The sequence below is a fragment of the Durio zibethinus genome, chromosome 21 (assembly GCF_047325235.1).
Source record: "Durio zibethinus cultivar Kanyao isolate XHJ-2024 chromosome 21, ASM4732523v1, whole genome shotgun sequence".
NCBI lineage: Eukaryota > Viridiplantae > Streptophyta > Magnoliopsida > Malvales > Malvaceae > Durio > Durio zibethinus.
Genome location: NC_143182.1, coordinates 4,123,890 through 4,151,664, shown reverse-complemented (window position 1 = coordinate 4,151,664; position 27,775 = coordinate 4,123,890). Strand labels below are relative to the sequence as shown.

Here is a 27,775-nt window from a genome sequence, read left to right as displayed (position 1 = left end):
GATTATAGATATTAAAACAAAACGTTAGTTTAATAATACTGAAAAGGGATTTCAAAACTACCACTCCAAAATTGACATTGACAACAGCGAATTCAAACTTCAATCATATTAGAAGCAATTATAATAAGTCTTTATCCAGCTTTATCTTATTGCGAGTCGTAAAGGGGTAATCAATTCATCGTTGTTTCAGATTCGGATATTCACGGGGCAAAAGAGAAATTCGGATAATCCTGTAGAAAACGCGTTGGCAATTTTCCTTGGCCGTCGCTTTCTACTCTTTCTCAGGACGTCTTCTGGACACGAAATGCTCGCCTTGTGCTTATGTGGCAACCAAAGAGGAAAGCATATTGCCTCGTGGCGGTAAAAGGATTGAGCTGGCAAAATCCTAACCGTCCTTTTCGGATGATGTTATCGCACCGCTGATATTAAACCGAAACGCATGTCAAAGACTCATTAAAGCGTGGCAAACCGAATTCTTCACGAGCGCGCCACCGCCGAGGGCAATGACCCTCCACGTCAGCTTTAGCTTTAAACCAACCAGTAATAACCAGCCACGCGTACTAGTTCCTTCCCTTCCAGGAAACCGAAACCGTTAGGGACACGAATACTTGGTTCATATATTTGCTTCTTCCAAACCCATCTTGTTTCTTTAAGCTAACGGGGAATCGAAAGCATCGGATTTATTCGCCATGGAGGCCTCTGGTATTGTTTACAGGACAGTTTCAAGGTTGCCGGCGACTAGGGTTGGTTTTGGTGGTCGGTTTTCCAGGGAGTTGAATCTTGGTGTTGGAGATTCCAGGGTTTCAGTTAGGCCTAGGATTAATTCTTGCGGGAGGTTGAGTTGTCAGTTTTCTGATTCAGGGCATGCCCAGTATTATATATCAAGGGTTGGTGGTGTTACCAACAAGAAAGACAAGGAAAAGAGCTGTGAGATTAAAACAGTTAAGAAGAAATTGAAGTTTATTAAGAGATTGTCCGAGGACTTGTCCATGTTTTCCCAGATGGTTGATGGAGAAGATATTGGGATTGGTCTGATCGGTGAAGTTAAGGTAACCATGGTTTCTGTAAGAAATTAATTTTCCGTTTCTTTTGTCACTACCTTTTATTTTTATTGGTTTGATGGTTGATACGGTTGTCTTTGCCTGATAAATAGTTTTTTTTTTTTATACCAAATTTTGGTGCTGATAAACTGTGATCCTTTCTTTGTATTGGAATTAGGATGTTTATGATATATTGGATAGGAAGTTTATACGTTGTTTTGTTATTGCAGGAAGCAAGCGTCGTTTTGCTGGCACAACTGCAACAGTTGAGATCAGAACAAGAAGAGTTTAAGAGAAAATTGAAAGAGGAAAGAGCCCAGCTCAAAGCGGCTTTGGAGAAATCAGAATCAACATCTTTCTCTTCCCCAGAGTCAAGTGACGGCGAATGTGGAGAGGTATTTGACACGAGAACCCTGAGAAGAAATGCTTTAAAACCATCGCAAGACATAGAAATACCAAGTGACAATGCTTGGAAACCATCACAAAACATGGAAGCACCAACGGTGACAGGGGAAGCAACGTTAGAAAACTCAATTATGGAACTAGAAAACTCAGATTCGAGCCCCCAAGTTCGGATACGAGTACCTTTCTCTGGACTTGGTGGCGAATGTTGCAGTTCAAATGGCTTCAAGGATGATCACGGTAACAGCCTTGTGGAAGGAGCATCCACCAAGAAGATTGAAATCTGCATGGGTGGAAAGTGCAAGAAGCTGGGAGCTGCTGCTTTGTTAGAAGAATTTGAGAGCAAGGTTGGTGCAGAGGGCACTGTTGTTACCTGCAAGTGTATGGGGAAGTGCAAGACCGCTCCAAATGTAAGGGTCTTGAATTCTCCAAGTGGAACTGAAGCAAGAAGCAATGAAGACTCTGCTAGACTTGGGATTAATCCTACATGCACTGGTGTTGGGTTGCAAGACGTGGGTCTGATCGTTGCAAGTCTTTTGGGCAAGGACATAGATGATGAATGTCTGATGCTCTCTTCGAGTCTTTAAATCTTTTTGTTTTATTATCTTCTGATGTCTTCAGTCTTTTTGTCTGTGAATATGGGATATAGTACATTTGATATTCGCATGCAAGAAACTATCTTTATTTCCAGGCTTTAGCGGATAATGTAATTGTAAATGTTTTATCTTTCACTTTTAAGAGAAATGTGAATGCAGCTTGTGATTTTTACTTTGTTGGATTAAATTGGAGCCAAATTTCATATTCTTTCTGCCGTCTTTCTCGTCTATGCTAGGCTCATCAAATTGCTCATCGGCGAGTGTCATCGCTAAAATATTTGGTAATGCATTACTGGCAAAAAGCCCCTAGACTCTCTAACTGATTTACGTAAAATGTCGGGCTGGGGAGACGAGTACCTGATGCCATAGAGCAGATCAAGGCACAATTATGGTTGCACATTCTACAACCTCACCAATGACAATGTCTTGGGGGGATAACATATGAAAATTGACTGTGCCTCGATAAATGTTTAAACAATCTTGCTTTATGAAATTCATATAAACTAAAGGATATACTGGTTACAACCACACATAAACTCAAACACACGAGATATATAAAAGATCAAATTCAGCTGACAGCAAATTAACCGCTTAAAAAATGGTGGCATTCATTGATTTATTGTCTAACTACAGGGATTGATAGAACAAAGCCCCAGGCACGTGTCAGACTACATTGGTCAAAGGTTCTTAGTCTTACAAAACCTTTTTGCAGTTCTAAGAAGCACATATAGCTATTTGTTGTGCGGTGCCCTTCCCCCATTTTTTGGTTCTTAAAAAACTGTGAGAAGCCGCATGTACCAGAAAGCTGGCAAGACAGATGTTATTCCATGGGATGCTGCTCCAATCTTTATGATCGCCCGTCCAAGTGTGTAAATAGAAGAAAATTGAGGCACATAATCTTCAGAATTAGAGTAAATTTCATAGCGCACACAAAATATTTAATCGTGATGGCATGCAGCGTCACTAAATTACACCTTGAAGCACATGAAATCAACAAATGCATCCATAAGTGATCAGGGACTCTTGTTTAAAGTTCTATTGCATGATTTGCACCTAAAGCATAGTATATTCCACAGAGCAGGTTATGTCCCCGTGAATTGCCCCATCTCCCCTTTGTCCCTCCTTCTCACCTCTCATGAATAATTGTTCCTAGGACTATTAATGCATCAGCACCACCAGTACACTACCGAGTTTTTAGAAATGGCACTCATATTTATATGTATTATCTAGCATTAATCTAATTCCATTCTTCTGTTAGTATTGTGATATGAAGAAAAATTTGGCAAAGGAATGATTCTAAATGATTAGACAGGTTAAACAGTTTCATAAACAAGACACGAAGATTCATCACGATGCAATTTGATTAGAATCAGTAAAATTTCACAAACATATGATCCACAATGCAGCATTGAGGAAATATTGTTGTTTTTCCTAGTAATAGATTTAGTGCATAGGATTCTCTTTCTACAGGAATGCATATAACTATGTTTACACTAACAATGAGTAACAACAATCAGCTTAAGCAAACAAGTAATGTTGCTTAACAGAAAACACTGCAAAAAACAATCCAACAGGAAACAAAGTAAAAAACCTTACCTCTTCATTCCATCCAAAGCAGTTTGCAAGTTTTCCCATCCTCAACTAATTGATTAATAGCATCCCTAAATTTTTCATAATCCTCCATTGTATTATAAACCTGATGAGAAATTCTAGCATATCCTGTAATAAACCCATTTTTATCCCTAACTCCACCCTCCCCGTCCTTCAAAACCTGAAAAAAAATTGGAACCTCAACCTCATAACAATCCCGCAAATGCGACCTCAACCTCACCGCATCTTCCTCACCATTAAGACACAACCTCGAAGGCAAACCAACCATTATCATCCCTGCACATATCTCTGGAGGCGACCCTAGATTCGTCCCCCAAGCCTCCGCCAACATCTTCCCCATCTTCACCACTTCATCATGGTTCCTCTTCATTATCCCATCAATCCCTCCTTCGAACCGGTTAACAAACTCTAAAACATCGGGAACCACTAACTGAGAACTATATTCCCGAGTCCCAATCCAGCCGCTTTCGATAGACAATCCATTTCCATACTCGTGTCAAACAACAGGGTGATGCACATCAAATGATAAACGAGTTTTTTTACAATATAAAAATGCTACAGAAGGCGGGCAAAAAAACCATTTATGTAAATTGCTAACATAAAAATCAGTTCCAACTTCTTTAACATCTACCTTCACGCGATTACTTTCACGCTCCCAATCGCGTTAGCCGCGTCTACGAAAACCTGCTCTATCCCTTCTGCTCAACAAATCCTAACTAATTCTTTTACAGGAATAACAACTGATGACATTGATGTAATATGATCGATAATCGCTAACCTTATCTTTCTACCGTGGGATTTTCCTTTCTCGATTGATTTTTTGAATTCGGAAATAATTTCTTCCTCTGAATTTACTGGGAATGGTAACCGGACCTCGATGACGACGCCGCCGGCTCTCGTTACGTACGCTTGGATTGATTTTTTAACGGCTTGAAACGCACAATGGAGCATTAAAACAGTGTCATTTTTGTCTAACTTTCCTTCGGCGAAACTACGGCCGATCTGTTGGAGGACGATGGCAGCGGCGGTTGTGGCATTATTGACGAGGGAAACCTCGTCGACATGTTCGGCGTTCATGAGGTCCTTTATGATTTTCCGCGACGCCGTTATTCCGTTTCGAAGGGTATTAAAGTAAAAAGCATCAGGTTGTAGGAGGAACAGGAGCTGCCATTGGCGTTGGGCCACAAGAACCTAACCGGGGCAGCAACCGAAACTCCCATTGTTGATTCGAGTGACACGTTGCTGGTGGTGAGAGAATTCGTCTCTGATTTCGGGATCCAATATGAACTTGGATGAAATTTTGAGCTTTTTGGAGCTGCGGTGAGTCGACTCACCGTTCCGAGGGTCTTCGTGCTCCATAGGCCGAGCTAGGGAGCAAATGGAAGAAAATGAAAGGGAATTAGGGTTTTGTTAAGAAAGACGGCATGGTTTTCAAGAACTAGATAGTTCCCATAGACCACGAATTCCAGAGTTTAATTTTAACAATTTGGGTTTTTTTTTTTTTTCCTTTTTCTTCTTTGGTTTTTATTTGCAATAAAAGGACTTATAGTAAACAGGGCCAGAGTGGGAGTGGAAAATTTGAAATGTGTCGTTTAATTTCCTTTAAAAATTTGTTTATTAACATAACCGTTAGATTATGAGAATATCCTTTTCGGGAATATAAAAATCAGGGGGCTCGAATTTGACACGTAGGAAAGAGAGGCGGAATTGTTTCTGTTAAGAACACGTCATAGTTTATGCTGTCAAAAGCGGTTGACCAATCAAAAGAGGCGATCGAGCCAGCAGTGCAAAAAAACATTGCCGTAGGTTGACAACAATGGGCTGTGCCTCTGATGCTGGCCTCGCCTAAGCCTCGCCCATGTCGAAAACCCAACACGGAGACGAAGAAAGAGAGAGAGTTAAAAAAATATATATTATGATTCCTAGTCTTTGATAATTCAAAGACTCTTCTTTCTTTCTTATTTCCTCTCTTATCAGGTATGAAATTTCTTTAATTCTATTATAAACATAAAAAACCCTAGATTAATTCCGGGGTTTTTTTTTTTTTTTTTAAATTTTGGATTTTGGAAGAAGGGATTGTATTGAAGCTTGAATTGAGGTGAAGATAAAGAGCTAAGTGATCAAGTTCCTTCTTCTTCTTCTTCTTCTTTTTTTTTTTTTTTTTATCCTGGATGGTGAATTGTGTTGAAATCATTGGGGGTTCTTGAATCTTGATTGAATTCTTGCTTTTGCGGCGGATATCTTGAATTGGGTTTCCTTCAAAGTCCAATTTTGTTCTTTGTTTGTTTTATGGGGTTTTAAGGTTTTCTTTCGGCTTTTGCTGGTGAACACTGCATTGAAGTTCTCTGCAAAAGCTTAAAGCCTAATCCAGTTATTCTCTGTCAAGGTCTGAAATTTGGTTGCGTTACTTGTTTTAGCCCCCGTATTTCACTGTTCTTGATATTCAATCAAGGAAAGCTTTCAATTGCAATGGCTGCTCGGCCACAAGCTTCTCCCGGATACTCCAGGGCTATGACTCCTCAGATGGGTTATCCTTCGCCTAATCCTGATAAAAGTTCAATTGCTCCTGCTCCTTCCACAATCTCACCTGGAGCACCTAGATTTCCTCTGCCAAATTTACAACATGATCAGATCGCTTCCCCTTCAATAAAAAATCCTACTATCCTATCACCGGCAAATGGGGTCAAAACTGGAAGCCCTATTCCGCATCTGAGTACTCCCCCTGGCCCTCCTGTATTTACATCACCAGTCCGGCCTGCTGCTGTGCCTTTCCGAACCTCTCCTGCGACTCCTCAGCCAGTTGCTTTCTCATCTGGGTCATCCTTGCCCACATCTTCACCTCTCCAATTTTCAAATGGGTCAGTTGAGCTGCAACAGCAACTTCCCAGTGCTATAGAGGAATCTGTGCCCGATGGAGAGTCACCATGCGTTTTATTCTCAGCTCATAAGGTAGCTTTCATTCTCTGTGAGATGAAATGAAAAGCTGAAATATTTTTTATAGGTCTATTTTCTACACTTTGCTATTGAACTCATTTCTTTTTCAGATTTTATGATTATGCACATATTATTAAATTTTACGATCTCTTTCTCTTTGCAATTATATGCTCTTTTTCTATTTATAATTTATTTGTCCTCCTCTTCCATCCATTTTGTATATTAGGTGTTGAAACACAAGAAACAAGCCAACATACCTAGTTTAGGTTTTGGGGTATTGGTTTCTCCTGGGAGGGAGACGTCAGCAGGTCCTCAAGTGATACAACGTGATCCTCATCGATGCCATAATTGTGGAGCTTATTCAAATCTTTATGCCAACATACTAATTGGCTCAGGCCAATGGCAATGTGTAATCTGCCGGAATCTAAATGGAAGTGAAGGTGAATACATTGCATCAAGCAAGGAAGAGCTCCATAGTTTTCCTGAGCTAGCATCACCTTTGGTTGATTTCATTCAAACAGGGAATAAAAGATCAAGTTTTGTTCCAGTTACTGATTCGAGAACATCTGCACCGGTTGTTCTTGTCATTGATGAATGTTTAGATGAGCCACACCTTCAGCATTTGCAGAGCTCACTGCATGCATTTGTCGATTCAGTGCCACCAACAATAAGAATTGGGATAATTTTGTATGGTCGCACAGTATCAGTCTATGACTTTTCAGAGGAATCCATAGCATCTGCTGATGTGATTCCAGGTGGCACTTCACCAACTCAGGAGACCTTGAAAGCATTGATTTATGGAACTGGTATATACTTGTCGCCAATGCATGCTTCAAAAGAGGTGACACACCTAATATTCTCTTCATTGAGGCCATACAAGTTGAATGTTCCAGAAGCATCAAGAGATAGGTGCTTGGGTACTGCAGTTGAGGTTGCTCTGGCTATTATTCAAGGACCATCTGCTGATATGTCTCGAGGTGTAGTTAAAAGGCCAGGTGGTAATAGCAGAATCATTGTGTGTGCTGGTGGACCGAATACTTATGGCCCTGGATCTGTCCCTCATTCTTATACTCACCCTAATTATCCTTATAAGGAAAAGACAGCATTGAAATGGATGGAGCGTCTTGGTCGCAAGGCTCATCAACATAACATAGTCGTTGACATTCTCTGTGCTGGAACTTGCCCTGTAAGGGTTCCTGTGCTGCAGCCTCTTGCAAAAGCTTCAGGGGGTGTGTTGGTTCTTCATGATGACTTTGGTGAAGCCTTTGGTGTGAACTTACAAAGGGCATCTGCAAGGGCCGCTGGTTCCCATGGTTTGTTAGAGATTCGCTGTTCTGATGATATTCTTGTTACTCAGGTTGTGGGTGCTTGTGAAGAAGCACATATAGACACCCATGAAACCATTAAAAATGATATTTCTCTATGTATTCAAATGCTTAGTGTTGAGGAAACACAATGCTTCTCAATTTCGATGGAGAATACACATGACATCAAAAGTGATTACGTATTTTTCCAATTTGCTATTCAATATTCAAATGTTTATCAAGCTGATATAGCTAGAGTGATTACTATCAGATTGCCAACTGTGGATAGTGTTTCAGCTTATCTTCAAAGTGTTCAAGATGAGGTGGCTGCAGTCCTAATTGCCAAGAGGAGTCTCTTGCAAGCAAAAAGTAATTCTGATGCAATTGATATGCTGACAACAATTGATGAAAGAATTAAAGACATTGCTTTAAAATTTGGGTCTCAAGTGCCGAAGTCAAAGCTTTATCGGTTCCCAAAGGAAATCTCTTTACTACCAGAGCTTCTATTCCATCTTAGGAGGGGCCCACTGTTAGGAAATATAGTTGGTCATGAGGATGAGAGGTCTGTACTGCGGAATTTGTTTTTGAATGCATCCTTTGATCTTTCACTTCGCATGGTTGCCCCGCGCTGTCTGATGCACCGGGAAGGAGGCGCTTTTGAAGAGTTGCCTGCTTATGATCTTGCCATGCAGTCTGATACAGCTGTTGTTCTAGACCATGGTACAGATGTCTTCATTTGGTTGGTATGTAAATTTACCCATCTTTTAGCTTTGTCATGTTCTATCTGCTATATTTGCTTTACGTTGTCATCTTTGAGCCATGGAGTCTGGCATGTATGTGTGTGCTATACAGGGTCCAGTTTTTGCTTTGTGATTGAATATATATCCAATAACGTATGTAGTTTGAAGGCGAGCTGCAAGCAAAGTCCTTAGAACATTTGTTCCTATGCTCTTCATGAACACCATCAGGCCTGGTGGTACAGATAACATGCCACAGTGGAAAAGTAATGCTGGCCTGGTGTAGAGGGAAGAAAAGGATTGGAATTGAGAAGCTATTCTTGCCTTGCTAAATGCACAAAGTAAATGCGGTTGCATCTACCTCATCCATCTAACATGTTTATATCATTGTCACTTTGTGAATGGAATTCTGCATAGCATACATCTCTATATATTTACACTGTGGCAATCTGAACCTGGATGTATGCATTTTCTTGTTCACTGTTCTTCCATCTGTTCTGTATGTGTTTGGATGGTATGTTTGTGTTTTGAGAGAGACCGGTGGATTATATTGTTTAGAATTGTCTTTAGAGACTGGTGGATTACGTTTATTTATTTATTTTGCTGGGTACAGTATTAAACATCTTCCTGTCAATTGTTGGATTCAGGGTGCTGAACTTGCAGCCAATGAAGGAAGAAGTGCAGCAGCTTTGGCTGCTTGTAGAACATTGGCAGAAGAGCTCACAGAGTTACGATTTCCAGCGCCTCGGATTCTTGCATTCAAGGTTCTTTTCCCCTTAATTGATCCGCACATTCTATTAACTGTGTGTTCTTGTGTTTTTATTTTTTTAGCCATCTGACCGTAAAAGAACCTAATGATCTGATTTTATTGCAGGAGGGGAGCTCTCAGGCTAGATATTTTGTTTCTCGGCTGATACCAGCACACAAGGATCCTCCTTACGAGCAGGTAAGAGAAAAAAATAATGGGAAGGCTTCTTAGCGTTTAGTCCTAACAGGTCTATTTGTTTCTGCGTGTATTTTACTGGAAAATGAAGAACCACATGTATTTGGGAAACAGTTAAGTAATAAATAACTGCCTCGTGATACTGATGCAGGAAGCAAGATTTCCACAGCTTCGAACCCTGACAATAGAACAGCGGACAAAATTGAAAAGCAGTTTTATTCACTTTGATGATCCCAGCTTCTGTGAATGGATTCGGAGTTTGAACGTAATGCCCCCAGAACCAATCTAAGAGATGTGTTACCTTTTTTTGCGGTTAAAATTCCTCTAAAGGGAGTACCAACAAAGTTGCATCCAACCATCATTTATTGGAACCTTTCTTCTTCTTCTTCTCCCTGTGTAACTCATTCATCTTTTCTTTTTATCATTTTTTTTTCTTTTCTATAAAAATTTCCCTCTCTTTTAAACTTCAAAGCAACAGCTATTCTTCGTAGTAATTCCTAAGTTCAACATTGTTGTCTCTTTCTTAGCTGAAAATGCTTTGCTAGAGTCACTGCAGCATGTTTACTTTGGAGAAGAGTTCAATTCAAGGAAATCTGATTTTGTAGCTTTTGCCTTGGCTTTGTGAGCCAGGAGATAACATCTAATTCTATTTGGTGCAATCAAGCTGTGGTTTCAGCATTTGGTTTGACTTGTAATTGAATTTTTTTGTTCATTGAGAAGAGTCAAATATAAATCTCTCCTTCAACTCAGCTACGTTTTTTGGGTTAAGGTTGATGGTCCACTGGAATTGTGAAATTACAATTTGGACAAAAAAAAAAGATTTTCACATGCTTTTTTAAAACTATAACAATTTAAATTACGTTTTGCAACTCACAGAAAAAGAAAAAAAAAATCCTTCGTGAAATTGTGTTTAGTATATGGTGATTTTTTTTTGAAAAAAATTATGGAGAAAATTTTTGAATTGATAAAAATAGATATTGTATTTTTTTTCTTATTAATAAATTCAAAGTAATAATTATAATTTCATTGTAAAACTTTCGCTGAATAATTTATTAAGGAAAATAAACAAGTGCATAGACAGAATTATTGAAATCCAGTAATTTATAAAATAAACATTTTAGCCACAATCCCACCATTCCAAAAGGAAAAAATATTTGGTGGCTCGGTATAATAATATTAAATAATAATAGAATCAGAATTATGAGCTGGGTAGACCCGTAATCGGCGGCTGTATCACGGGTTACTGAGCTGTTCTGGTCCTGAGTAGTAATGTAATCACCGACTATTTAGCATTTACCCACAAAACGGGTCAACAAATAAAATTAAAAAACGAATATTTGATTACTAGTCAAAATCCAGGGTTTTACACTCGCACACCCTTCTCCGCTCCGCCTATCTTCTTTCTTTATCTCCTCGTCACTGTGTCTAAAGAAGAAGCTAACGCAATCAAAGCATCCACCACCATTGTAGGTAAGATTTCACATTTTCCCCCTTTTCTTCATTTTTTTTCCTTTCCCTGTTTTTCAATTCTATTTTCGTTTCCCACGTCCTAAATTTAACCTGTCCTTTAATTCTAATTCCAAATCTGATAATTAATTAAGAATTCTTTTTAGTTTTTGTGGTTGATTCATGGTTACCCATCTGAATTTTGATGTGAATGCTGCACGCATCCTTAACATGTTTCTGTTTCCTTAAAAAGTCAAAATAGTCTTCCGACAGTCCAGGAAAAATCACTTTCAAATCGGCGGTTGGTAATAGTTTATTCAATTTTGTATTCGATCTGAATGTTGGTCAAGGCGTTAAAAGTAATGGGTAATTCTTGCTCGCCAATCAAGATACTTGTTCTCCGACGATTTCTTTTAGCATTGTTCAGGACCCAGCATATAGTAATATGTGTAATTACTAGGGTAGCCGCTTTATTTTGCCTTAATGCGGATGTTAACTGTTTAAACTGGTAGGGATGCACTGTTTCTAATTGTTCTAATTTTATGTTTTACGTTGTTCGGACTTGAAGTTGATGATATGGCTGGAGGGGAGCAGAAAAAATGTGGCAGTGGTAAGTATTTTTTTTGCTTGGGTTATTTAGCTTTTAATGTTTTATTATTAATGCGTGCATAAAGGTTTGGTGGTTTCTAAGTTTGCCAATGTTGTGTTGTTGTTGATATTTTAGGAGGGAAAAAGAAGGAAGTGAAGAAGGAGACTGGTTTGGGTCTCTCCTTTACCAAGGATGAGAATTTGGGGAATGGTAGAGGTATTTTTGTTGCAATGGGGCAATGATTTAGTGCTTGTTATACTACATTATCGGGATCTTAAAATCTTATTATTATGTAATTATTTTGGCTTTTATAGGTTGTTGTCAATGGTGAAATGATTGAGTACTATGACATTTCTGGCTGTTATATTTTGAGGCAGTGGGCAATTTCAATTTGGGAGATCATGCAAGTGAGTCATATGATGTTTATAGTTTATACTCATATTGCACTTTAATTAGTAAATAAGAAGTGTTTATTAATTACAAGGAAAAGATTGTTATGGATGCCATTCCTTGATCATTGTTTTCTTTCCATTTCCTTTCATGGTTAACTTATCCATGATGTTAAACTGTAGACATTCTTTGATGCGGAAATCAAGAAAATGAAAGTCAAGAACTGCTATTTCCCTGTCTTTGTATCTCCAGGTGTTTTGCAAAAGGAGAAGGACCACATTGAGGGTTTTGCTCCAGAGGTAAGAACTAAGTTTTTCTGGCATAACTGACCTTGTGGAATGCTCCTCAGCTTGAAATTGTTATTTTTTTATCAAATTAGCCATTTGAAACTCATTTTGTCCCTAAACTTTTCTGCCCTTTTTTTAATGATTTTCATTTTGTGGAAAATTCATTGTTTAGTTTCTATCTAGGGCTCAAAATTGGAGTTAGGTTTTATCTAGGGTTTAAATTGGAGTTAGTTTTTATTATCTAGAGCTCAAAATTGGAGTAAGTTCTTCCTCATTTGAGCTAGATACTGTCTTGAATATGCTGAAAAAAATGGAAATATTTAAATGTTTTTAGACTTCTTAGAACTGGATTGACGAAACACTTATCTTTATGTTTTATGCAATTTTTTTTTTACTGGAAATGATATGTAATTTAATGAAAAAATAACCTGTTAATGGCTTTGGGATCCTGGTTTAACAGGTTGCTTGGGTGACCAAATCTGGGAGTCTGAGTTGGAGGTGCCAATTGCAATCCGCCCAACTAGTGAGACAGTTATGTATCCCTATTATTCTAGGTGGATAAGAGGACACCGTGACTTGCCTTTGAAACTTAACCAGTGGTGCAATGTTGTTCGATGGGAAATTAGCAATCCCACACCATTTATCAGGTAGTTTGTCTTATACTTGTAGAACTTTAGCTTTTCCAGTGTGATCTTGCCTCCTTCCCCCCCCCCCCCCCCCCCCAAATTCCACCTAGTGGATGGGATATTCTATGCCATACATGTAATGACATGTTAATTTTCAGATAATTTTCTAATCTTGGATCAAGTTTCTGAACCTTAATTATTAATGTTTACAGATGTGCAGATTATTTTCTTAATTCTTTTGAAACCAAGTTAGAAATTTAATTTAAAATGTTTACAGATGGTCAGTACTAATCAACTCCTTGATTGTAGGAGTCGTGAATTTCTATGGCAGGAAGGGCATACTGCCTTTGCAACAAAAGAAGAGGCAGACACAGAGGTAGCTTAGAATTTTTACTTTTGACCAATATCTCAACCATAGAGAGGTGAAGCCTGTCCATTGTATTATTAGTGTACAATGGAAAAGGGAAGGTCAAAGTAAATGTAAAATTTGCATGGCTGATCCTTTTCTTTTCCTTATTTATCAACAATTGACTTTTGGTTTAAAACCAGTATTGTGTCAGAATTGCTGAATTAAGTATTTAAGTAAGCATTTCAGAAATTTTGCTTGTGATTTTATTTTGAATAATGCCAATATTTTGTTGGTTTCTGCACTGTGTCAAAAATAAATAGTCATAATTCATTATCTTACAAATCTCACTTGCCTTGCCTTTTGAAGTATCATTGAAGAATGTGCTAGATCCTTAGAACCTTGTACATGTGTTAAATATGGTTTTTTTTTTTTTTTTTTTATAAATATTTTATGAAAGGAAGACTGAGGTGCCAAAAATAACATGCTGAGTGATATGCATTTTATTCTTGAATTACTTTGTGCTTTGTAGATTTTGGACTTTAGCTTTAACATCTAATCACTCATGAAATATGCATTTTCACATCATTTGTGATAGCTCATACTGTCAACCAACCAGACAATAAAGGGACTAAGTAACCAATAAATGCTGGAGATGTCAGCTGGATCCCTTTACATATGACTAAATTTCGATATATTTCAGGTTCTTCAAATATTGGAATTGTACTAGCAAATATATGAAGAATTCTTGGCTATTCCTGTTACGAAAGGCAGGAAGAGTGAACTGGAGAAGTTTGCTGGTGGACTTTACACAACTAGTGTTGAGGTATAGTATAAGCTATCATACATTTGTGCAAGTAATAACTATCTCTACTTATTTTCATGATCAATGAACCTAAAGTTGTCTGCTTGGTCAATGTGCTTTAATCTAAATTGAGTAACTTTTAATCTGTTAACTATATGATAGGCATTTATTCCGAACACTGGGCGCTGTATTCAAGGTGCAACCTCCCATTGTTTGGGCCAAAACTTTGCAAAAATGTTTGAGATAAACTTTGAAAATGAAAAGGGAGAGAAGGCTATGGTCTGGCAGAATTCATGGGCGTATAGTACTCAAACAGTACAACTTTTGATCTCTTTACTTAGAATGTTCTTAGCATTTATTATTTCAAGTCTTTTATCATGCCATCCCTTCTATTTATATTTTGTTGTTTTGGGTGATTACATGGGCTTGCAAGTCAAAAGAATCCTTAATTACTCGTATAATTCCCCTTCTATTTTTTTCTCCTAATTCCTGCTATTCTGCTTACGTTTTCTACTATTTTTCAAATTTTCACAGATTGGGGTAATGGTAATGGTTCATGGGGATGACAAAGGCTTAGTGCTGCCTCCAAAAGTAGCAGCCTTGCAAGTTATTGTGATTCCTGTGCCTTACAAAGATGCGGATACTCAGGGTATTTGTGATGCCTGTGTTTCCACTGTAGCAACCCTCTCAGATGCTGGTATTCGTGCTGAAGCTGATCTTAGAGAAAACTACTCACTTGGTTGGAAGTACTCAAACTGGGAAATGAAAGGTGTTCCCCTAAGGATTGAAATAGGACCTAGAGACTTGGCAAATAATCAGGTGAACCCCCATCCCTTTTTTAATGCTGCTTTCCTTCTATTCTTTGATTTATTATTTTCGTATTGTATCTATACAGTTGAAACCAGAAAAGTGCTTTATCTGACAGGTGCGTGCAGTTCGCCGTGACAATGGAGCAAAAACCGATATCTCTAGAGTCTTTTTGGTTGAACAAGTAAAAGGAATGTTGGACAAGATTCAACAGCACCTGTTTGATGTTGCAAAAAAAAAGCGAGATGCCTGTGTTGAAGTTGTAAAAACTTGGGAAGAGTTTGTAACAGCTCTAGGGCAAAAGAAATTGATCTTAGCTCCTTGGTGTGATGAGGAGGCATGACTTGAATTTGCAGAATCCTTATTCTTTACAAGGATGATGACTATTTAGTATTTAACAAATATAGTTTTAGTACTTATTTGTTACCTTTCATCTTTGCATTGCATCATTAATCTGACGTGTTTTATTGAGCACCAAAATGAGTTGGATCATATTTATTGGGTGTTATTGTGGTTGGATTGGTTCTGATGGGTGTTTAATCTACTCTCATGAAGAGCTTGTGTTCTTATTTCATCTATTAATAAAATTATCTTGCCTTTCTTTAAATAAAAAAGGTCATTATTTTCCAAGACTCCCTCTCCAGGCATCTGTTGGTCAAAATGGATCTTACTCATTTTCTCAAATGACTTTTTTATGTCTTGTACATATGTAGGATGTGGAGAAAGATGTAAAAGCACGAACAAAGGTTGAGATGGGAGCAGCTAAGTCTCTTTGTTCCCCATTTGAACAGCCTGAACTCCCAGAAGGTACTTGACTCACATCCAAGCAGGCATTTGTTTTAAACAATAGGATACTTTCCCTCTCTCATAATACTATTGGTATTTTGTTTTTTGAAAAACTGTTACTGCATCAGCATACAGTGATCAACAACTGCCAAGAATCTTAAGCTGCGAACAAACTGCACTAGGTTATTGGAAATTTAGAGAAATCATACTATATTAAGAGGAATATGAGATAATATATTAATATTAATCAAATTTTCAATTAATTCGAAGGATTAGGAAAAGTCAGGATAGTTAGTGAGCTTGGTTCAGGTGAGATGTGATTTCGATTTGTCATTGTGAATGGGAATCAAAGCTTCCTAATTTCTATTGTTGTGAACATGCGGTCTTTTCACATGGTCTGAATTTTGTAAATTCCACCTTGCATTAGCATGGAGGAGATTCATGTGTAGATGCAGTTTGATTATTTGTAACTTCACATTTACAAAAAGAAAAGAAAGGGTGAAAATGGATAGAGGATAATATATGTCTTTTGTAGAAGTCTTTATTCATCCAAAAAAACATCATGCAGGTACCAAATGCTTTGCTTCTGGGAAGCCAGCAAAGAAGTGGACCTATTGGGGCAGAAGTTACTAAGATTATTTTCATTTTATTACCTTATCCGTTCGCATGGTCTGGTGGCTAATGTCAGCGGTGCTGGTGTGTTGACCATTCTAAACGGGGAAACTTACAATTTAAAATTGTTATAAGAAACTGATGAAGGGTCTCAGTTTTGTTATCATGTTAAAACTTCTGGGTCTTCTCTTTTTTGGCAAGGTGTTGCGTAGATTCTTTACTTTGCTATGGTTAATATGCTACTTCATCTTGTGATATTACAAATTTAGAATACGTTGATGGACATGGTTCTTGAAAGTCTTAAATTTCTTGTTTTGATTAATCTGATAATGACTCTGATTTTGTTTTTCCTATCGCTTTGACCTTGTATTCTTATGTTGCTTCATGGTGGATTGCGCTTTAGGTAAGCATTTGAAAGAGAATTCCACATACTCTTTTAATCTTTTTGCATGCACAAATGTATAATAGGAAAATATATCAAGGTGAGAGAGTCAGATGCCCCTGTGGGCTGCTTTTGTGCGGATGATGGCGCTGGAAGCAAGTTTAGCACTGTACTTTTGGAAACATCGTTGTCCTTTTGGACTAACAACTTTGACGAGTGTTGCATGAATTCCAAGTTTCACTTTGTTACGAGCCTCATCTGCCCTCAAAATAATTGCGCCCTCTTTGTTTCTTTGACGGTTATTCTTCATCAAACGAAGAAGGGAAAAAGAAAGTACCTGGGGGGTCGGTCAACTGCTTGTAATTTGTGAACTTTGATATCCTTGTATCACCAGACAACCGGGGCTTTGGTTGATTGACTAATGGTGTTACGCAACGCCACGTCTTAACTATAAGTTTCAATGACTAGATTCTCCCACCGCTCACCTTATCCCCCTAACCCAACCCATCCTCTCTCTCTCTGTCTCTCTCTCTCTCTTTCTCAACGATTAAAACAGAGCACTCTTGTTCGGCTGATCACCACCCTCTCAGATTCCTCTTCATTTTATACACTGTCTTCACTTATCATAACAGAAGTTCTCATATTTTTTTTAACCCTAATCCCAAATCCAACCACTTCCCAATAATCGAGTCTCTTCTCCAAAATGGCAGTGCCCTTCTTCGACTCCACCCTGGTATACCACCACTCTCCCTCTGCTTCACCATTTGCTTTCAAATCCATCTTCAACTACAGAAATAAAAACTACGCCCCACTTTCCCATGTGGGTTCCTCGTTCTTCAGTGGAAAGTCCCTTAGAGTGGTCGAAATTGGAGCGAAAATAACCAGATTTGGAAGCAGGAGGAGGCGGAGGATGGGTGTTACAGCTTCATTGGGGGGTCTCTTGGGTGGGATTTTTAAAGGGAATGATACGGGAGAGTCCACTAGGCAGCAATATGCTGGGATTGTGACGTCTATTAATAAATTGGAATCTGAGATGGCTGCATTGTCTGATGCAGAGCTGAGAGAAAAGACTTTCGCTTTGAAGGAACGTGCCTCTCAAGGCGAATCTTTGGACTCTCTTTTGCCTGTAAGTTTAAATAATTTATTTTAAGCAAAAAAAAACATTCGCTAGTATTTTTTTATTACTCTATAGTATGTATAGGGTGGGGATGCTAGGAGTTTGTTAAATAAATATTACCTGTCCAAAAATAAACAGAGGAAGCTTGAGGTCGCTTGTGTAGCCCAAAATCTTCTATTACTCAAAAGCCATAGCAAAGTACAACGTTCAAAGCAAAAGTTAAAAGAAATTGTCTTCAAATTTTCACTCTGATCCGTCACTTTGTTCTGGTCGTTTGGTTTGATGCACTTTGGCTTATAAACAAAGAAGTAATTTTGTTGCAGGAGGCGTTTGGTGTTGTAAGAGAGGCCTCCAAGAGGGTCCTTGGCCTTCGTCCCTTTGATGTCCAACTGATAGGTAAATTCCTGCTCAAAATCTAATTTTGCTAATAGATTATATCTTGGCTTCAATTCAGTGTCTTCACTGTCCAGTCCTAGATATATTAAATTTGACTCTTATTGACGAAAGCTGCTATTTGATTTCTGCTACCAAAAGTTTTAGTTGCCTGGTAACCGGTAATTACCTATAGTTGAAAATGTTGTTGGGACTACTTTCACAACCAGTCCAATATCTCTTTGTCATAATCAATCGTGTTTGAATTGGGCATGGATAAGTGGCCTCTTCATTGTGTGAATTGTAGTTTTGAGTTTTTCAGTTATCTGGTTATAGAAGCTTTTCGTGTAGTTGAAATGGAAGTTCCTCAAGCTTCCTGAACTTTGGTCTTGTAGGTGGCATGGTTCTTCATAAGGGAGAAATAGCTGAAATGAGAACAGGAGAAGGGAAGACCCTTGTTGCTATCTTACCAGCTTATTTGAATGCATTAAGTGGAAAGGGAGTTCATGTGGTTACTGTCAATGATTATCTGGCCAGACGAGATTGTGAGTGGGTTGGTCAAGTTCCTCGCTTTCTTGGGTTGAAGGTTGGCCTAATACAACGTAGGTCTTGTTCTTTATTTGTTTGAAAGTGTATGTTATAATCCCCCCCTTCCCTCCTCCCCTTCCTGTTATTTGATTTCACATTTTTTTGCTAAAATGGTCTTCAAAAGCTCAAAATTCATCAGATTTGAGCTGCATGTTGATTTGCAACTTTAATAATCATTGTAGCTAACGACTGATTCTTTCTTGTTTTGGCAGAGCATATGACAAGTGAACAGAGAAGGGAAAACTACATGTGTGACATTACTTATGTCACCAATAGTGAACTAGGTTTTGATTACCTGAGAGATAATCTTGCCACGGAAAGTAATTCTTGGCTTATATGCTGGTTTTTTTTTAAAGCCAGTGCTTCAATTCAATCAACTTAACTGACTGGACTTTTTGCGATATGCAGAGTGTTGAGGAGCTTGTTTTGAGGGATTTCAATTATTGTATCATAGATGAGGTTGATTCTATCCTTATTGATGAAGCAAGAACACCACTCATCATATCTGGGACTGCAGAAAAACCTAGTGATGCATATTATAAAGCAGCAAAAATAGCTGCTGCCTTTGAACGAGATATACATTATACTGTAAGACTTCTATACTGTATTGTGTTTTATTTTCTTTTAAAAATTAGTAAAATCTTGCTACCATGTTTTTCTCCTACCAAACTGTACTCTTCTCATTTGATTGTTACATCAGAAAATATTACTAGAATACTTAGAATATTGAAGTTGAAACCTCATTTTATAGTTCATGTAAATATATTGGTGTGATGATTATTGTTGATTTTGCCTCATTGTATATAGTTGGCATCAAGGGGATTAAGAATCACTGTCAATATAGACCCAAGTACATGAAAGAAATTAGAACAAGGGCATTTAAAAGAAAATGAAAGAGAAAAGCCCCCTTAAGGGTTGTTTATGCAGGTGGATGAGAAGCAGAAAACTGTTCTGCTTACAGAACAGGGTTATGAGGATGCTGAAGAAATTCTGGATGTAAAAGATTTGTATGATCCACGGGAACAATGGGCATCGTATCTTTTGAATGCCATTAAAGCAAAGGAGTTGTTTCTTAGAGATGTAAATTATATTATCCGTGGCAAGGAGGTGCTTATTGTAGATGAGTTTACTGGTCGAGTTATGCAGGTAAATATGTTTCTCCGGCTTGCCTACTGAATGAAGAGAATGCAACTATGGTTAACTTATGATATCACTTGCATGAGAATAAAAAAATTTAGGTAAATAAGTAGATAAATTAGGACATTGGGTTGCATATATAATATCACTCGTGTTTCCATCAGGGAAGGAGATGGAGTGATGGACTTCACCAAGCTGTTGAAGCAAAAGAGGGTTTACCTATTCAAAATGAAACTATAACTCTGGCATCAATCAGTTACCAGAACTTTTTTCTCCAGGTTGGAGCATTTCTTCTCTCAGATGATTTGGTGAAACTCTTTTGGAAATTTATGTTAATTCAACTTCCTAATGCTTACAAATGTGCTCTACAGTTTCCAAAACTTTGTGGAATGACTGGCACTGCAGCAACTGAAAGCACAGAATTTGAGAGCATATACAAGCTTAAAGTTACTATTGTCCCCACAAATAAGCCCATGATAAGAAAGGTGAGTTGGAGCTTGCCATCCATGGTATATATCTTTTTCAATTGTACTGCATGTGTTGATCTACCAAAGATGATAACTGAGATAATTTTGTCATTTTGATCCTAATCTCAGAAGTCTTTAGCCTTATATTTAAGATTTTATCCTAATCTCTTTGCCCCGTAATGTCTTTCTCAGGATGAGTCTGATGTAGTTTTCAGGGCAACTAATGGAAAATGGCGGGCAGTTGTTGTAGAAATTTCTAGAATGAACAAGACAGGCCGTCCAGTACTTGTTGGCACAACAAGTGTTGAGCAAAGTGACTCATTGTCAGAGCAATTGCGAGAAGCAGGAATCCCCCATGAGGTAAGGCCTTTTTTGAGTTATGGATAAGGAAGGCTATTCAAATTGGGGACTGCACATTATTTAAACATTAGAAATGAAGAATTGTATCTGAAATGAAGTACTTTATATAAGTTTTTTTCCTACAAAATTATATAACTTTGTCTCGAGCTTTGAGGAAAAGAAAGTCAAGCATAATATAGCCACCATATTTAATGTATTTGGATGAGAATTAATAAATTTAAATGTAAAGGTTCTCAACGCAAAACCAGAGAATGTGGAGAGAGAAGCAGAGATTGTAGCACAGAGCGGTCGTCTAGGGGCAGTGACTATTGCTACCAATATGGCAGGCCGTGGAACAGACATCATACTTGGTGGCAATGCAGAATTTATGGCCAGGCTGAAGCTACGTGAGATGCTAATGCCAAGGTTCAATTTGACATTCACTAAATTTATTGTGCTTGTAATAGTTTCTAAGTTAATGTTCTTTTTGTCTGTGCCTTATAATGGCTACTTGCATCATGGAAAGTGGTTTACGTTGACATTAAATGTATATAAATGTTGCAGAGTTGTTAAGCCAGCTGGAAGAGTCTTTGTCTCAGTGAAGAAACCTGCTCCAATGAAGACATGGAAGGTTTTATTCTGAATTGTTATATGAAACATTTTGGTTTTGGTAGATGAATTTAATTCATAATAAGGTTGTTGTTTTCCGGACTTTCTAGTTTTATTTCCGTTAGTCAGTGCTAACTATTATTTAATATTCCAGGTTAATGAGAAGTTATTCCCATGCAAGCTATCTAGCAAAAATACCAAGTTAGCCGAGGAAGCTGTAGAGTTGACTGTCAAAACTTGGGGCAAGATATCTTTAAGTGAGCTAGAAGCTGAAGAGCGCCTGTCTTATTCTTGTGAAAAGGTGTACTATAGACGCAAGAATTTCCTGCACATATATATGACTTGTTCACTTTTAAACCTCCTTGTACCTGTTAAGAATTATTGAATCCAATGATAAACTACCAAATAGCATCTATCAGATACACTACCAAACAGTTGTCATTTTACTTTTATATTTACAGGGACCTGCTCAGGACGAAGTTATAGCCAAGCTGCGAAGTGCATTTTTAGATATTTTAAAGGAATATAAGGTCTACACTGAGGAAGAGAGGAAGCAGGTTCACCTTTCCCCCCTGAATAAACTTTTAATTGATTTTAGTGTTACCTGCAATTTCTTTATTTCTATGTCCCTGCAGGTTGTGGCAGCTGGTGGGCTTCATGTGGTGGGGACAGAACGTCATGAGTCAAGACGAATAGACAATCAGGTTAATTTGAAATACATTTATAAAATTTAAACTGGCTATTTGATTACACTATTGTGTGTTTAAATCAAGGGGCTTGTCCTGTTCTTTGTTGTTTCAAAATGAGTGGGGAAAAAAAGAGAAGAAAAACATTTCCTCATTCTCTTTATTTATACTTTGCATGGAATAAGCTTCTTCAGTGTACATTCAAATTTAAATTGCATTTTATGTCCATGCAGCTTCGTGGCAGAAGTGGCAGGCAAGGGGATCCTGGAAGTTCTCGCTTTTTTCTAAGTCTTGAAGATAACATTTTTCGAATTTTTGGGGGGGACAGAATTCAGGTTTGCTCTGTGGTTGCAGTTTCTGGACTCCAGTTCACTATTTGATGTGCTTGTTAAAACTTTTTTTTGTCAATACTTGAAGGGTTTGATGAGAGCTTTCAGAGTTGAAGACCTTCCAATTGAATCCAAGATGCTGACTAAAGCACTTGATGAAGCTCAGCGGAAAGTGGAAAACTACTTTTTTGATATTCGTAAACAATTGTTTGAGTATGATGAGGTCCTAAACAGCCAAAGAGACCGTGTCTATACAGAGAGAAGACGAGCCCTCACGTCCGACAATCTCCAATCTCTTATTATTGAATATGCTGAATTGACAATGGATGACATCTTAGAGGTGAAGTATTTGTGAACTTTTGGCTAACACACTCTCTCTTTTATGTCTATCTAGGTTCTAATCGGGTCTAGGGATATTTATTTTATTTTATTTTTTATAACAAATAGGCAAATATTGGTTCAGATGTTCCAAAGGATAGCTGGGATCTCGAAAAGCTCATTGCAAAACTTCAACAGTAAGAGCCTCCTTTTATTCTCTGTCCTTTCTTTTCAGAAAGACAAATGCTCAACAAGATAGTTACGGGAATTCTGTCTAATTACTTGAAGCAATGTACCGTAATACTCTAGTTAACTAATTGCAACCATTGTTCTATCCTACAATTTTTGGAATTTCAAAACTAGGAGTTACACTTCTGCATTCAGAAATACAAAACATGCCTGAAGGTTCTAGGATCTTGTTTATCATGTTAATATTACTGGATCTTCCTTCTGTTTTATGTGGAAACATAATAATTTTCTGGCAAACGTACTGCCATAATTTAGGTACTGCTACCTGTTGAATGATCTGACCCCAGATTTGTTGAGGAGCCAGTGTTCAAGTTATGAGGAATTACAGGATTACCTTCGGCTTCGTGGTCGTGAAGCATATTCGCAGAAAAGGGTCAGTATATTAATCTTGTTTACTAGAATAGGATTTGTCCTGTCTTTTTCATTATCGCTTGATGAGATTAAGTTTTTACTGAATTGTTGTCAATACTGAGCTCATTTAACCCTGCAGTTGTTACATTTAACGTATCTAAGCTTCCGATTATTGTTGTTTTTTCACGTATCGTGGACAACTAGGAGTCTTGATTGCTTGAACCTTTTTTTTGGTGCCAACACAAGATTCAAGCATATTTGTATTCCGCCTTTTGCTTGTTTTAATGTTTTTTATTTTCCCAAAATTTTGGATTTAGGATATGGTAGAGAAGCAAGCAGAAGGGTTGATGAAGGAAGCTGAAAGATTCTTAATATTGAGCAATATTGATCGCTTGTGGAAAGAACATTTGCAAGCCCTTAAGTTTGTACAGCAAGCTGTAGGCTTACGTGGATATGCACAACGTGATCCACTAATCGAGTATAAGCTTGAAGGCTATAACCTCTTCTTGGATATGATGGCACAGATAAGACGAAATGTAATATATTCAATATATCAGGTTTGGAGAAACCTTGGATCTAAAAGTTATGGAAGCTATACTTTTTACCACCATGACATGTCATGTTTACTAGTTTTTTGTTTTTTGTTTTTTGTTTTTTTTACAATTTGGCAGTTCCAACCAGTGATGGTAAAGAAGGATCAGGAGAAGTCAAACAAACTTGTTACAAACGGTAGAAGTGGTAATCAGAAACCTGATCCAGTTGGTGCAGTTGAGTCATCTTCATCAGCTGCGAGCACCCAACCCAGTGCCTAGTGCTTATATCTAGTAAAAATCTTTGGATCACTTTATAAGGGAAAGTGATAAATTGGAAATGCCTTTTTGTTGTAGTATATAATTGTGGCAAGGCTGTATAGATGTCAATTTTAAAATGGAAAGGAATTATGTCTTGTTTATTGTACCATAGGAAACCACACCACTCAGACTCGTAGGAAATGTAACAATTTTGCTGCAGGCATTGTAACTTACATTCAAAGATTAATTTGTTTTCCTTTTCTTTCCCCGTTCCCCCTTTTTCTTATGGGCAAATACCCCCTCAATTCATCTATTATTTCTTTGAGGTGATTAAAGTAGGTAGAATGGCAAAATAGTATCCATTTCCGGATAGTTGAAGTTTATACTAAATAAATCTGTTAAAACTCTAGAATGGGATATTTTCATTTACAACCCATCAAAATTCACCATAGGAACATGCCTGGTGTCATGTGCTAAGCTCTCTCTCAATGGTGTCATGTGCTAAGCTCTCTCTCAATGAAGTGATAAATCGTGTGGCACTTGAATGAACACTTCTACTCAAGTCAATCAAAGATAGTTTGATATCTGAACAGGCAACAAGTCACAAGTTAATTTCAAGCATACATAGCACATTCAAATTGAGAGAAAGGGAAACATATCGAGACAACACTCGGAACTTTCGAATAAAAAAAATATTTTATTAATATTGAGAATAGTACATCGGTACTTTCTCCCATCGTCGGGGCCAGAGGGGCAGCCCTTGACGGATGGCCTAGAACATATCTTAATCAGTGAGACAGCCTAACAATACGTCGACTGCTCACCTCTTCTAAAAAGCAAATGAGATTTTAGAATTATGCTACCACTAACCGTTACAATGTTTGAAATAGGGACATTTTTCTTAGCACAAAAGATCTACCTTCTCCCCTTGGCACCTTTACCCGATCATGGCCCTATACATGGATGGCTCATGACAACCTAAGCTCAGTTATGGCCCTATACAAGGTTGGCTCATGACATCCTCCCCCACCTATTCTATCGACGTCCTCGTCCACTTGCTGGCTTGGAATTCTTCAATCTTCTTCTTGAATGCCCAGAGGTCGTGGTCTCTTTCCCAGCTAGTTTCTTTCGGTCTTAATCCTTCCCATTTTACTAAGTATTCACGTACTAGTCTTCAAGGTACTTTGGTTTCCTTGTCAACTAAGATCTCTTCAACCCGACATTCTGAGGGTGGCTTCATGGTGATGGCGGCCTTGGTTGACTCCCTACAGCTAGCATCTGTAGGATCTGCGTAGAAAGGTTTTAGGTTGCTCACATGAAACACTGGGTGCACCTTCATCCACTTTGGTGGGTCGATTTCGTAAGAAGCGTTCCTTACCTTGGAAAGGATCTTCATTGGACCCTCATATTTGCGTATCAATCTACGATTTTGCTTCCTCAAAAACCTGGTTTGTTCAGAGACTAGTCGGACAAGAACCAAATCACCAACTTGGAATTGTAGCACCCTACAACCCTTGTCTGCCCATTTCTTCATTCGCTTTGACGCTTTCTCCCAGGCTTGTGCAATCTCTGTGTTTTGTTTACATTCTTTGCCGAGGTTGAAGGCTCGCGAATTTTTCCCTCCATATTACTCTAGGGACGTATGGGATAGCCTTGGTAGTTGTCTAGTGACCATCTCCAATGAACTCTTGTTGGTGGAAAAGCTCTTGTTGGAATTAAAATAAAGTTGAGCGACGTCCAATAACGAAGGCCAGTCTTTTTGATTGACTTGCACGAAGTGCCTTAAGTATTCCTCCAGCAACCTATTGAACCATTCGGTTTGGTCGTCGGTTTGGGGGTGGTAGCTTGAAGAGATGTTGAGTTGGGACCCCAATATCTTGAAAAGTTCTTTTCAGAAGGACCCCATGAATCTTGGATCTCTATCGCTTACAATGGTTTGAGGAAGGCCCCAATATTTGATCACATGTTTAAATAGTAGCCGAGCTATGTCTTCTGTAGTACAATACTTTTGGGTGGGGATAAATGTGGCATACTTTGAGAAACGATCGATCACCACCAAAATAGCCTTAAGATCACCAACTTTGGGTACACCTAAGATGAAGTCAAGAGAGAGACTTTCCCACGGTCTAGCGAGCACTGGTAGTGGTTCAAGCATGCCTGCAAGTTTCTTCTTTTCAACTTTGTCTTGTTGGCAATAGAGCTAAAGTGCATAGCCAACCTGGGTGTCCCGCCCACAGTGTGTCATGGCATTCCCTCAACAATATCTGCCTCAGACCTCCTGCCTTCGGCACAAACAATTGAGGGCCCTTTGTCCACAAGATCCCGTTCTCCCACCAGAAGTACTTAGACTTTCCTTCTTCAACTAACTTCAAGATGGCACTAGCCTGTGAGTCCTTTCCTAAATTACGCTTGCGAACGTCTATCATAACTTTACTAGCTGCCATTAGGGCAATTCTCCTAAGGGCCGCTAACTCTGCTCGTCTGCTCAATGCATCGGCCACTTGATTGGTCTTTCCAGTGGTGTGCTCAAAACAAAAGTCAAACTCAGCTAAAAATTCTTATCATCTAGCTTGCTTCGCTATGAGCTTTGGTTGGGTGAGGAAATCGCTAGCTGCCGCATTGTCTGTCTTCACGACAAAGTGTGAACCCAACAAATAATGTCGCCAAGTCCTCAGATAATGAATTACAGCCAAGAGTTCTTTTTCCTGGATCGTATATTTCTTTTCAGCTTCGCTTAGCTTTCTACTTTCAAATGCTATTGGGTGACGTTTTTGTAAAAGCACTAATCCAATAGCGAATTCAGATGCATCCATTTGAACTTTGAAAGGCTTCTCGAGGTCCGGGAGAGCTAAGACAGGGTCTTTCATAATGGCTTCCTTCAATCCTTCAAAGGCCTTTTCACATTCGCTTGTCTAACCCCATTTATGCTCCTTTTTCAATAGTTCCGTGAGGGCCGTAGTCTTGTGAAAGTACTCTTTTACAAATCTTTTATAATAATTAGCTAATCCCAAAAATGAGCGGAGTTCACTAACATTCTTCGGTGTAGTCCACTCCTTGATAGCCATAGCCTTTTTCATGTCCATTCAAATGTGGCCATGTTTGACCATGTGACTTAAAAGTGGATTTAGGTCTGGGCAAATGCACATTTCTCACTTTTCACATATAACTGGTGGTCTTGTAATCTTTGAAGCATGAGACACAAGAGTTCTTAGTGTTCTTCCAAAGTAGAGCTATATACCATATGTCATCTAAATAGATGACTATAAATTTATCAAGATAATCATGAAATACCTGATTCATCAATGTACAAAATGTGGCAGGAGCATTAGTCAATCCAAAAGGCATAACAAGAAATTCAAATGCACCATATCGCGTTACACAAGTGGTTTTTGGCTAATCTCCCTCTGCAATTCTAACCTGATGATAGCCAGATCTCAAGTCCAATTTGGAAAAGTATTTGGCCCGACTTAGTTGATCAAACAAATCTGCAATAAACGGGATGAGATATTTGTTTTTCACGGTGATTTTGTTTAGGGCCTTATAGTCTACACATAACCGTAAGACCTTAGGCAATTTCCCTGGCATCACACCTTCGAACTCTTCCAACACCATTTTCACCCCATCAAGTATCGGTGCCAACTCCATCCCTTCTTTATAAATCAACATGGCCACAAATGAAGGTTCCCCTCTCTTTACCCCTTTCTTGAACTATAAAGCTGAAATCATTTTTTCTCATTTTTCGACAAGATAGTGGCCGACACCACACATGGGTGTTCCTT

General features: G+C 38.4%; 4 protein-coding genes and 2 pseudogenes across 8 annotated transcripts; 5 read left to right on the top strand and 1 right to left on the bottom strand.

The window, feature by feature from the left end:
* Positions 1–651: 651 nt before the first annotated feature.
* On the top strand, positions 652–2,210 carry LOC111304936 (diacylglycerol O-acyltransferase 3-like). The gene is made up of 2 exons (XM_022901983.2): positions 652–1,049; positions 1,271–2,210. Exons 1-2 carry the CDS (start codon positions 690–692, stop codon positions 2,027–2,029), a joined length of 1,119 nt encoding a protein of 372 aa, XP_022757718.1. The 5' UTR covers positions 652–689; the 3' UTR covers positions 2,030–2,210.
* Positions 2,211–2,621: 411 nt separating this feature from the next.
* Positions 2,622–5,272, bottom strand: LOC111304935 (L-cysteine desulfhydrase pseudogene; annotated as a pseudogene). The gene is made up of 2 exons (XR_016331264.1): positions 3,635–5,272; positions 2,622–2,883 (listed from the first exon to the last, which is right to left on the bottom strand). The product of XR_016331264.1 is annotated as an L-cysteine desulfhydrase pseudogene (transcript).
* Positions 5,273–5,426: 154 nt separating this feature from the next.
* LOC111304933 (protein transport protein SEC23 A-like) lies at positions 5,427–10,316 on the top strand. Its single transcript, XM_022901981.2, has 5 exons — positions 5,427–6,598; positions 6,810–8,630; positions 9,272–9,388; positions 9,499–9,570; positions 9,719–10,316. Exons 1-5 carry the CDS (start codon positions 6,119–6,121, stop codon positions 9,854–9,856), a joined length of 2,628 nt encoding a protein of 875 aa, XP_022757716.2. The 5' UTR covers positions 5,427–6,118; the 3' UTR covers positions 9,857–10,316.
* A 131-nt stretch (positions 10,317–10,447) lies between these two features.
* LOC149512778 (proline--tRNA ligase, cytoplasmic-like) lies at positions 10,448–14,357 on the top strand (annotated as a pseudogene). The gene is made up of 9 exons (XR_016331265.1): positions 10,448–11,037; positions 11,582–11,623; positions 11,738–11,818; positions 11,917–12,009; positions 12,175–12,291; positions 12,740–12,926; positions 13,215–13,281; positions 13,955–14,077; positions 14,219–14,357. The product of XR_016331265.1 is annotated as a proline--tRNA ligase, cytoplasmic-like (transcript).
* Positions 14,237–16,612, top strand: LOC111304934 (proline--tRNA ligase, cytoplasmic-like). The gene is made up of 5 exons (XM_089750315.1): positions 14,237–14,371; positions 14,591–14,875; positions 14,982–15,200; positions 15,577–15,670; positions 16,218–16,612. Exons 1-5 carry the CDS (start codon positions 14,291–14,293, stop codon positions 16,280–16,282), a joined length of 744 nt encoding a protein of 247 aa, XP_089606441.1. The 5' UTR covers positions 14,237–14,290; the 3' UTR covers positions 16,283–16,612.
* A 411-nt stretch (positions 16,613–17,023) lies between these two features.
* On the top strand, positions 17,024–24,264 carry AGY1 (Albino or Glassy Yellow 1). 3 transcript variants are annotated; one of them, XM_089750314.1, is made up of 20 exons: positions 17,030–17,769; positions 18,084–18,156; positions 18,528–18,734; positions 18,933–19,036; positions 19,129–19,308; positions 19,648–19,866; positions 20,022–20,135; positions 20,229–20,342; positions 20,517–20,684; positions 20,914–21,089; positions 21,228–21,294; positions 21,427–21,573; positions 21,734–21,829; positions 21,908–21,976; positions 22,192–22,293; positions 22,376–22,627; positions 22,735–22,802; positions 23,110–23,227; positions 23,523–23,741; positions 23,877–24,264. In XM_089750314.1, exons 1-20 carry the CDS (start codon positions 17,347–17,349, stop codon positions 24,015–24,017), a joined length of 3,057 nt encoding a protein of 1,018 aa, XP_089606440.1. In that variant the 5' UTR covers positions 17,030–17,346; the 3' UTR covers positions 24,018–24,264. The 3 variants fall into 3 exon arrangements, 2 of the variants coding, with proteins under 2 accessions (XP_089606440.1, XP_022757715.2); XM_022901980.2 differs by having other exon boundaries at positions 17,033–17,769; positions 23,523–23,762; XR_016331263.1 differs by lacking the exon at positions 23,877–24,264 and having other exon boundaries at positions 17,024–17,769; positions 22,751–22,802; positions 23,523–23,762.
* Positions 24,265–27,775: the final 3,511 nt, after the last annotated feature.

Bases quoted from the DNA above. Each gene is read 5' to 3' on its own strand.
- LOC111304936 (XM_022901983.2), top strand. From the start codon at position 690: ATGGAGGCCTCTGGTATTGTTTACAGGACAGTTTCAAGGTTGCCGGCG. The intron at 1,050-1,270 runs GTAACCATGGTT...TTGTTATTGCAG, and splicing joins GTCTGATCGGTGAAGTTAAG to GAAGCAAGCGTCGTTTTGCT.
- LOC111304933 (XM_022901981.2), top strand. From the start codon at position 6,119: ATGGCTGCTCGGCCACAAGCTTCTCCCGGATACTCCAGGGCTATGACT. The intron at 8,631-9,271 runs GTATGTAAATTT...TGTTGGATTCAG, and splicing joins CAGATGTCTTCATTTGGTTG to GGTGCTGAACTTGCAGCCAA. The intron at 9,389-9,498 runs GTTCTTTTCCCC...ATTTTATTGCAG, and splicing joins CTCGGATTCTTGCATTCAAG to GAGGGGAGCTCTCAGGCTAG.
- LOC111304934 (XM_089750315.1), top strand. From the start codon at position 14,291: ATGTTTGAGATAAACTTTGAAAATGAAAAGGGAGAGAAGGCTATGGTC. The intron at 14,372-14,590 runs GTACAACTTTTG...AAATTTTCACAG, and splicing joins GGGCGTATAGTACTCAAACA to ATTGGGGTAATGGTAATGGT. The intron at 15,671-16,217 runs GTACTTGACTCA...AACATCATGCAG, and splicing joins ACAGCCTGAACTCCCAGAAG to GTACCAAATGCTTTGCTTCT.
- AGY1 (XM_022901980.2), top strand. From the start codon at position 17,347: ATGGCAGTGCCCTTCTTCGACTCCACCCTGGTATACCACCACTCTCCC. The intron at 17,770-18,083 runs GTAAGTTTAAAT...ATTTTGTTGCAG, and splicing joins CTTTGGACTCTCTTTTGCCT to GAGGCGTTTGGTGTTGTAAG. The intron at 20,136-20,228 runs GTTGGAGCATTT...TGTGCTCTACAG, and splicing joins ACCAGAACTTTTTTCTCCAG to TTTCCAAAACTTTGTGGAAT.